The following is a 10900-nucleotide window of genomic DNA, read 5'->3' as shown; positions in this document are numbered from 1 at the left end:
TAGCCTCCTTCCTAACTAACTTATACACCTCCATATTAGTCTGCTTCCCCTCATCATCTTTATTCTCCACCAACTTTGCATAAACCACCTTCTTAGTCTCTACCTTCCTTTTAACTTCTTCGTTCCACCACCAGTCCCCCCGGTGCTTGCCAGAATGGACTCTTGAGAGACCTAACACCTCTCTAGCCGTCTTCCTAATACAATCAATAGTCTTCTCCCACATACTACCCACATCCCCTATACTCTCCCAAGCCCCCATAGTCAATAACTTCCCTTTTATTTCCAAAGTACTGGCCAATGTCAAGCTACCCCACCTAGGCTGCTCCTCCATACCCCTCTTCTTTCTGCCCTTCTTAATCACCAAGTCCATCACTAAAAACTTATGCTGGGTTGAAAGGTTCTCGCTAGGTATGACTTTACAATCTTTACATAGCGCTCTATTACCCTTAATTCCTAAGGAGCAAAAAGTCTATCTGAGTCTTGGATACTGAACTATGAAATGTAATAAGGTATTCTTCCTTCTTCGGAAAGCTCGAATTTGCTATCCACAACCCAAAAGCCCTAGAAAAATTCAAAAGAGAAGCTTCTTCTTCATCCCTCTCCTCAAAACCGAAACCACCATGCACATCATCATAGCCTCTTGACAAAAACCCAAAGTGCCCATTGAAATCTCTTTCCACAAAAAACTTCTCAGTGCTTTGGACGCCCCTCACCACCTCATCCAAAACCTCCCAAAAGACCTTCTTCTCTTCCTCATCCAAACTTACTTGTGGAGTGTAGGCACTAATAACGTTCACCGTAGACCCTCCAATAACAACTTACTAGACATCAATCTATCACTGACTCTCTTAACCTCTACCACCTACTCTCTAAGTTTTTCATCTATTAAGATACCTACCTCATTTCTATGTCTCACGCTACCTGAGTACCACAACTTATATCCATCCACATCTCTCGCCTTAGTGCCTACCCATTTAGTTTTCCGGACATACACTATACTAATCTTTTTCTTTCTTAGAATCTTCACCAACTCTATAGACTTACCTTGAAGCGTCCCTATGTTCTAGGACCCAACTCTCAACTAAAAAGCACCCTTATCCTACCTAGCGCTACTACCCTTCGTTTCCAACCCCAGACACGAACCTGGACGCGACCCTAACCCTACACACACCTAAACCCTAACCCCGACCCTAACCTATGACATGACCCTAGTCAACAATTTATCACCCCAGCCTCCACTCAAAAGGATACGATAGAAGAAAATAAAGAGAAAAAGGAGAAAAAGAATACGACGAGCAAAAATGTACGACTAAAAACAGCTAAATAAAAAAACAAAAACCAGCAAGCATGTTTGATACTCACAAGCAACAACATGCACTATACTACCCACCATAAATAGGTATGCTAATAAAGAACACCTACTAAGTTACAGAGAAATTGAAACCAGTAATTCCACAGGAACAATCAAGAAAACCAGACAAGAAATCAAGATAGCAAAAGAGACAGGAAGCCTATACCAAATAAACTAGAGAAGAATGAAATGAGTGCACCTATTACTAGGAGAGGAAGCAGTGAAGGATGTTTTTTTAACCGTTTTGTCGAATTCTGACAAATTGGTGTAAATATTGATCGCCGAAATTTGCTGCCGCCGCCTTTACCCTACTGCGGGTACTGCGTCTCTGTAATTGGTCATTGGAGAATGTGCTGGTCTCCAAAAAATGAGCTGATCGCCGAAATCTTGATGTTGCTGCTTGAAAAGAGGTGCCAGATTTGGACTTGTAGTACCTGTAAAGAGTTATAAAGAAAAGAGAAGATAGTTGAAATAAGAGATTCGACAATCAGTTCACCGAAAATCGACGTCACTCGTCAGAAACTGATGTTCGCCAGAAATCGACGTCACTCGCCGAAAACTGATGTGATCGCTAATTTGGTGGAATACATATACAAAATCAAGTTTGGAATTTAATATCTAGATAAAAAAATATGCTTTATTTTCAAAAATTGAAGATCGTGAAGAAAAGAAACATATTCAACGTTTGAATTTGAATTTAATTGTTGAAAAATAAGTAGTATACGTTCAATAAGAATTAGTTATGGAAAAAAAATTCAGCTTTAATTGTAGGTATACTTTTAGCGCCTAATGTTTACTTATTTAACTAAATCAATTTAAGTAAAAAAAAAAACCGTTAAAAGATTGTATATGTATTTTGGGTCAAAAAAGTTCTAAAGTACAAAATATAAATCACTATATCTCATAATTATGAAATTGTTACCATGACCTTCTAATTATGGACTTAAATTTCCTACTTCAAAATTTTTCCTTATCAATAAAAGGTCCCGATCCAGACCAAAATTTCAATTAAAAAAAAAAAATTATTTTTGCATGCCATCAATTTATTTTTATTACAAAAAAGAAAAAGAAAAAATAGAAAATAGAAAATAGGTGAAGCATCTAGTCCCCTCTAATGAATTGCGTGACCGTGTCTTCTACGATATCCTCTAAAATTGCGTAAGCGCCGAGTCATAGGCTCATACGTTTTCTCCGTGACGGCAAAGCGGTTGTTATAACTTATAAATACAGAGCTCCCCGTTTAAACCGAGAACTCCACAAAATCGTCATTCTTCTCTCGTGCAACTTCTCTCAAGAAAAGCATAACCTCCTCACCTTCCGTTCTCTTGATTATCTCCTCCCTCTCTCAAGGTAGTAATAATAATCTTCTTTCCTTCTCTCTCAATTGAAACTTCAATCGCTTCATATATTAATAAAATTTATCCTTTTTTTCTTGTTGATTGATCAGATCTGCTCTAAATTAATCGAGTTGTATGCTATGTTAAATTAATGGTGTTTGCTTCTTGCTGCTGCTGATGTTATAGCGTTTTATTACGTATAATATATTCTGATCGCTATGTAATACAAATTGTACAAGTTCCCTTGTTTAATTCATTCTGTAGGGATTTTTGTGATAAAATTTAGTCATTTTATAAACAAAATTTTCCTTTTTTTTCTTGTTGATCGATCAGATCTGATCAAAATCAATCGATTTGGAAGTTTTTATCTTTAATGGACGGTGCTCGCTATTTCGGTTGGTGATATTGTAGTCTTTAATCGAATTTCTTCGATTTGCTTGATCTCTGGTCACTATTTAGTGGAAATTGTTGAAATTTCCAGGTTTTTTTTCCTGTCTAGGGATTGTTGTAATCAATTTGTATACAAAATTTACCTTTTTTCCCTTGTTGATCGATCAGATCTACCCAAAATTTAATTAATTTTAAAGCTATATTAAATTATGATGCATGTTTTTTTAATGTTGATGTTATAGCCTTGAATTTCGTCAATTTGATCGATTAGATCTGCTCGTCTTTTCTGTTGAATGTTCTAAGTGTTGAATTTTGTTGATTTGCTCTATTTAATTGTCAAAGTGTCTGGTTGAGATTTTTGTCTATTTGCTTGATTTCTTGTGCGTTTTTCTTTCTTTCTATTTAATAGAAATTGTTGAAGTTTCCTGGTTTGATTAATTGTGTAATATAGTGGGATATTTTTTCTTTCTATTTAATTTTAAATTTAAATTGTTGAAGTTTCCAGGTTTGATTAATTGTCTAGTATATTGGGATTTTTGTGATCTGAATTAATCAATTTGAAAACTATTCTTAATGAATGATGTTTGCGTTCCCTGTTGATGATGTTATAGTCTTGAATTTTGTCTATTTGCTCGATTTCTGGCGGTTATTTAATAGAAATTGTTTAAGTGTCCGATTTGATTAATTGTATCCTATCTGGAGAAAGATTAGAGGGTTTTCTTGCTTCAACATTTTGTTCAACTTTGGATATGTTGCTTTTGCTCTTCTATGGCTTCTAAACAATTAGGATTCTCTTGTTATCGTCTCCTAAGTTGACTTGTTTGAGATATTCTATTTTTTCTTCAATTTGTATCCTGGGATGACACTGATTTCTAATTAAACAAGTTCTAGGATACTTATGCAAGTTATATTATGTGGGTACTTTGTTGCTATTGGAGGAAAACTTGCAGAACTTCTCTTTTCTTTCTTAGACTCCCAGAGTTGCTGGTTTTGCCGTCTCTTTCATCTGAGCTTTAATTGAAGAAGTGTGTGTCAATATTTCAGATGCAGATCTTTGTTAAGACCCTCACCGGAAAGACCATCACCCTTGAGGTCGAGAGTTCTGACACCATTGACAACGTTAAAGCAAAAATTCAAGATAAGGAGGGCATCCCCCCTGATCAGCAGAGGCTGATCTTTGCTGGAAAACAGCTTGAAGATGGACGAACTCTTGCTGACTACAACATCCAAAAGGAGTCTACCCTCCATCTTGTCCTCCGTCTCCGTGGTGGAATGCAAATATTCGTTAAAACTCTGACCGGAAAGACTATAACTCTTGAGGTCGAGAGCTCAGACACCATTGATAATGTCAAAGCTAAAATTCAAGACAAGGAGGGCATTTCACCTGATCAGCAGAGGCTGATCTTTGCTGGAAAACAGCTTGAAGATGGTAGAACACTTGCTGACTACAACATCCAAAAGGAGTCAACCCTTCACCTTGTCCTCCGCCTTCGTGGTGGTATGCAGATCTTTGTCAAAACACTTACAGGCAAGACCATTACCCTTGAAGTTGAAAGTTCAGATACAATTGACAACGTGAAGGCAAAAATTCAGGATAAGGAAGGGATTCCTCCAGACCAGCAGCGACTGATCTTCGCTGGCAAGCAACTTGAGGATGGAAGGACCCTGGCAGACTACAACATTCAGAAAGAGTCAACCCTGCATCTTGTTCTTCGTCTGAGAGGTGGCATGCAAATATTTGTCAAGACATTGACCGGGAAGACAATCACTCTGGAGGTTGAGAGTTCAGATACCATCGATAATGTTAAAGCAAAGATCCAAGACAAGGAAGGTATTCCTCCAGACCAGCAGAGATTAATCTTTGCTGGAAAGCAACTTGAGGATGGAAGGACCTTGGCGGATTACAACATTCAGAAAGAATCAACCCTGCACCTTGTTCTTCGTCTTAGAGGTGGAATGCAAATTTTTGTTAAGACTTTGACTGGGAAGACGATTACCTTGGAGGTTGAGAGTTCAGATACCATTGACAATGTCAAAGCAAAGATCCAAGACAAAGAGGGGATTCCCCCAGATCAGCAGCGTTTGATTTTTGCTGGTAAACAACTTGAGGATGGCAGAACTCTTGCAGACTATAACATCCAGAAGGAGTCAACTCTCCATTTGGTGTTGCGTTTGAGGGGGGGAATGCAGATCTTCGTGAAGACTCTAACTGGGAAGACAATCACGTTGGAGGTGGAAAGTTCAGATACTATCGACAATGTGAAAACAAAGATACAGGATAAGGAGGGGATTCCACCAGATCAACAGAGGCTCATATTTGCTGGTAAGCAGCTTGAGGATGGCCGCACCCTTGCGGACTATAATATCCAGAAAGAGTCTACTCTTCATCTTGTTCTCAGGCTACGTGGTGGAAACTTCTGAATTTCATGTGTGCTAATGCTGCTTTTATGACGACTCTGTCGATGTTGCTTTGTTTCAAAACTTATAGTGTTTTTGTTTGGGTTTTATCTTTCTGTTAAAGGCATCGTAATGCATTACGTTATACTATGTTGATTTTGCTGCAAATTAAATTATATAAGCACATATTAGTGCTGTAATAGGTATCTAAATGTGTTGGTGCTTCCCAATACATGGTGATGTTGAGAATTTCACGGAGGCTCCATCTTGAATGTAGAAGATCTAAAAAAATATAATTAAATCTTGAATCGTATTATTCTTTTCTTTTTTTCTTTCTCCTCTCTTCTCTGGAAATGAAAATGGGGCACGACGGACGAATGCAGAGCGTGTGCTAAAACATATTTCATAATTTTAAGTGAAGCAACACGACTGTGGATTAAAATTAAATTGTTGGAAGCACTAGTTTTGCTCGCATCTGAGCTTAAGCAAGGGGAACAATTGTTACAGTGAATTACAGTAAAGTAACTGACCTTTCAATTTCTCACACACACAAAAAAAAACAGTCAAATGACAAACTCATTTCATTCAAGGCCTTTCCCATAAAGATACACTTATAATGAAGTACTAAAATGTAAATAACAAAGTAGAAAAAAGCAAAAAGATAAAACAATGCATGCAGACATCTCATGAAGAAACGTAGACATGTTCGACAATCAACTGCTAATAGTGCATAGTTCTACCGTTGATTTTTGCAGTCTATTTCTTCGTAGTTCTGTTGGGCTGAAGTTAAAGGGGAACATAAAAGACCTTACTTCAATTGGTTCGCTAAATATTTATCCAACTAAACTGAAAAAAAAAAAAGCAAAAGGAAAAGAGCTAACGGAGGAGAATCAAGCATATTAATGAGACCTATTGTGACTTCAAATTGTGCGTTCAGTCGGGGTAATTCGCGATTTAGAGATGTGCAAGTAATGTTGAATTGTAGGTTAGACTCTAATACCAAAGATGAAGTTCTTTACAACTTGTCATCAAAGAACTCAAATTGCTTCTCTCTTTATTGACTGGCAATTTCGCCATTTTTCTATGCCCCACCTCAACTAGTCCACCAAGGACCTACTATTTTCAACTAGCATAACTAGAGCTAAGTATAAAATAGCGAAAATCGAATAAAAATATTTGATATTTGGTATGGTATTTGGGAGTAAAATTTTAACATTTTGGTATTCAGGATTGGGTTTGGTTCAAGATATTAATATCATTTAGTAGTTGGTATTTACCGAATATCGAATTTTATATATATATATATATATATATATGTATGTATGCATGTCTAACCAATCTAATAGACAATAGTATTAGTCATTCCAAAAAATCTCTTGAAACTTGGTAATTATATTCGTAAAAAGAAACAAAAAGAATACTAAATAAGGTTTTTATTAAATATACTCTTTGAAGTTTAAACGTACATTTGCACTTCTCCAACTTTAATATGGTAAAACCAAATACCGTACCGAACCAAAGTTTAATTTACCGATTACCGAATTATCGAACCGATGTTCATAAGTAGGTATGTGATATTTATGTTCAAATACTGATTACCGAATTTGAACTTTAAAAATACCGAACCGAATACCAAACGCCCACCCCTAAACATGACTACGGAGGAACTCGCACTAAAATTTATAAAGATATAAATAATCACCTGTTTTTCTTCTTTCTTCTTATTTCCACTAATATTTAGAATTTGTACACCACTCTTTTTTTATGACCGTGGTGAGGACAAGTACCCGGTAATTCTAGAATATGAACACAATTTGTCTATTTTGAATTTTTATTGACTACTAGGTCATATACTGAACTGCTAATCTTTGCCGGTTTTTATATATTGGTAGCAAAGCAAAAATACTTCCTTGCTACTGGAAATTTTTGCTTTCCTGTTTGTACTGATGCACTAGCTATGATGAATAGCTGACTAGTCAATGCTTTTGGATTATTGGTGAGAATTACTTTTTTGTTTTGAAAGGTACGATCTCATAAAGCACGTTACAAGTGAAACAAATATTTATTGTTCTACAAGCTGATATGTTGTTGGACTTGAGCTTTGCAAGTCATAAAACTTACTTCACTGTTGGTGTCATGGGGAATTTGGAGGTGAACTTACTGAAAGTAAAAGCATGAAAACATTTACAAATATGAACGAAGAAAGCTTTGCATCTTACTTTTAAGACCCTCAGCTGATATAATAATGTGAGATTACTGATTAAAAGATAAGTATCGGTGTTATACCCCATTGTTATACCCCATTTTAACACGGGTCAAATCGAGGTACAATATATTGAATGAACTTCTAATTAAATTAAGGAAGTAGCTATCTAATTAGTTATATGGTGAATTAAGACACCTATTTTAAATTATGTGATTAAAGCAATTAAAGACTTCATTTTAAGGTCTACGCAACTTAAAATTCTAGGTAAGGATTCTAATTATTCTAAAGGGAAGGGATTAGGCACCTTAAAGGATCCGCTAACTAAGATTAACCGGCTAAACTTAAGTTAGATAAGGGAATCAAAATTACGATAAGAAGGATATAAATAAGGTATTAAAATATATTATATATATTTTTATTAAAATAAAACATACTAATTATTTATAAAACAAAAATTAAAACTAAAAAATTTGCCCACTTTTTGAAAGATTATCAAAGATAACTCCTAAAAATAATGCAGTCTTATTTTTTTCAAAAGAAGGCTATTTAAAATCATTTCTTTATAAAAGCTTTCAATTAATAATTAAAAAAAAGTTAATTATGTGAAGAACTTCACGTCTTTTTTTTGTCATTCTAAAAAATGCCTCTTTTGCTTTTTCTTAATCAAATTTTACAAAATAAGAGTAATTAAGATGGTTAATTATACTACACTAAATGAATAGCTATAAAAATATGCAGTTGTTTAAGTCTATAATAACTTGAAAACTTACCATTTATCATGATACGATTAAAATAAATAAATAAAATATTTTTTTTCATTTGAAATTTCAAAAAGGGCCTTGCGAAGTCGGTTTGGGCAAAGTTGCCATCTTATACTTGAAATTGATGAAAAGAAAGGTTGATTTACCATATCTAAAATTATCAAAGCCGATTTTCAAGTCTAGCGACGATAAATTTGTCTACTGCAAAATTTATATTTTATCAATCCCACATTACTAATTAATACGGAACTAATTTGAATCTAAAGGAAAATGATTTTTCTAATAACCAAGTCACTAAACTCTAAAAGGTGTATTTCTTACCTATCAAATTCTAACCTTTAACTTTACAAATCATATATCGAAGTCTAGTGATTATGCTTAGTTTGAAACCCAAGAGAGGTCGAAAGAGAATAATTAAACTGACTACCACATTTAAATATTCATGCTAATTCAAATAAGAACATATGAAAACACAAATTTCAAATAACAATGTGTAAATACATTAAAAACGAAAAAAATAACAATTGTCTACAAAGTAAGGATAAAGCTTGAAAAAGAGGAAAGAAGCACAAGACTGATAGGCGGAAATGCATAATGCAAATATCGTTCGCTTCTCCAAATTGTACAGAGATAGATTCCCATCATGAGACTCCAAACGCGCTCTAGTGTGTACATGTGAAATAAGAAAATAAAAGGATTAGAATATATTAAACAAATGGACGAAATTAGGAGATGCATATCAAGAAAAAAAATTTGCTGGACAGTACTTTACCAAGTGTAAAGGAACTTGTCATGTCATAATTAATTAGTTCTCTTTACCATATTCATGATACAATGTAAATACGTAATCTCATAAGAATAAGTCGAATTTAAATAACCCAGGAATCCTCACAAATATAGACAGTTTTTAACACATTTTACCAATCCATGCTATCAATACACTTAAGCAAACAAGCAAGCATATTTCCATTTCTGTTGACCCCTTTTCCGCGGATCAATTAGAATCTCTTAAGAATTCTTAAAAAAAAAATAAGACTCCAAAAACTAAGACAAATGTTGAGCTCAGTGATACTAGAAGAGAAAAGGAGAGAAAAAATAAAATAAAATAATGATAATAACAAAATGTTAAATAGACAGAATATTCCTCTAACAAACATTAGTTCCAATGCTTCATCAAAGGAGTTTAAAAAAATAAAAAATAACATGACGAGCTGGAATAAAAATCTTTATATTCATAAGTAACTTAAGACTAATAAATCACCATAATGCACAATCTTTGGATGTGAAAACAAAGAAGAAAGCTTGGGTGAACAAAGTGATTTCCTAATTAGGCCAAATCATATTTTAACCTCCACCAATTTAAAAAAATAAAACAAGAGAAGGTCACATAGGGTAGATACTCTCACTAATTAATGATAAAACAACATGGCTTGTGAAGTAATATATGAACTTGTCGTGAGAATATGGAATATAAAACGGCAAAGACTCAGACAAAAACTATTTTTAGAACTTGAAGGAGAGGAATTTAATGCGTGATTCTTTTCAACGTGAATTCTTAATATGAACATGATTTATCAAGAAAGTAAAACATAGGAACGATTTGACTAGAGCAAGAAATTCCATCATTCATTGAGCATTTTCAAAAGATCAAGTAAGATGCAAACAAGACTACATATCGACAAAAGAACAGAAAATCGACACTGAACTTTTGCAAGGCAGTGAACTAGAGCTTCAAGTCTGAAATTTACTCGCTACTCGCGGAACAACACAAACCTAAGATGGCGTAATATAAATCGACATAAAAAACTACCAAATCTAAAAATAAGAATCAGGGAGGCTTTTTTTATATACTTCAAAAAAAAAAAACTAACGACTAAAATTCAAAGCTTTCCTAATGAAGAGGGCAACTAGTATCAGATTAAAAAAGCTTTGGGGAAGAGAAGTGGATGAACAAGCCTTTTCAAGACCAAAGAGATGACCAACAGAAAGGAAATCTGCTCGTCCGCAAAAAATAATGCAAACAAGTATATATTTTTTGGCGAGAAAAAGAGAGTAATAGCTCTCCAAGTTTTAGGTGCAGCGGCTAACCAAAAAATCTCCTAAATGGATCCCCAAACACAAATATTTATAGAGAAACATTAAGGCTTCAAGTTTTAGGCGGGATCTTGAGTTTTTTTTTGAATTTCAGTCAACCAGGATGTTTGAAGTTGAACGTTGTGAATTTGGACGAACTTGGTCCTTCACGTGGTTGATATAGCTATTACACTAAAATGGAGAAGCAAACTTTGCCATGGTGAAAGGAGGCTGCAGTTTTTCTCCAAGAGGAAAGGAAGAAGATGCGCGTGTTTAGAGAGAGATGGTTTTTTTTTTAGAAGAGAGAAACTTAGGCCTAGTTATTAGGGTTTTGGGGGTATTGTTGGTATTTTAAGTAGAATAAGTTAGGGTATAAGAGATAGTT

General features: G+C 34.6%; 1 protein-coding gene across 1 annotated transcript; it reads left to right on the top strand.

The window, feature by feature from the left end:
- The first annotated feature begins 2276 nt into the window (after positions 1-2276).
- LOC107850407 (polyubiquitin) lies at positions 2277-5788 on the top strand. The gene is made up of 2 exons (XM_047401004.1): positions 2277-2701; positions 4123-5788. Exon 2 carries the CDS (start codon positions 4123-4125, stop codon positions 5497-5499), a length of 1377 nt encoding a protein of 458 aa, XP_047256960.1. The 5' UTR covers positions 2277-2701; the 3' UTR covers positions 5500-5788.
- Positions 5789-10900: the final 5112 nt, after the last annotated feature.

Source organism: Capsicum annuum, chromosome 12, assembly GCF_002878395.1.
Source record: "Capsicum annuum cultivar UCD-10X-F1 chromosome 12, UCD10Xv1.1, whole genome shotgun sequence".
Lineage (NCBI taxonomy): Eukaryota > Viridiplantae > Streptophyta > Magnoliopsida > Solanales > Solanaceae > Capsicum > Capsicum annuum.
Note: the sequence above shows the minus strand (reverse complement) of the source record. Positions and strands in the feature narration are given on the sequence as shown.

Bases quoted from the DNA above. Each gene is read 5' to 3' on its own strand.
- LOC107850407 (XM_047401004.1), top strand. From the start codon at position 4,123: ATGCAGATCTTTGTTAAGACCCTCACCGGAAAGACCATCACCCTTGAG.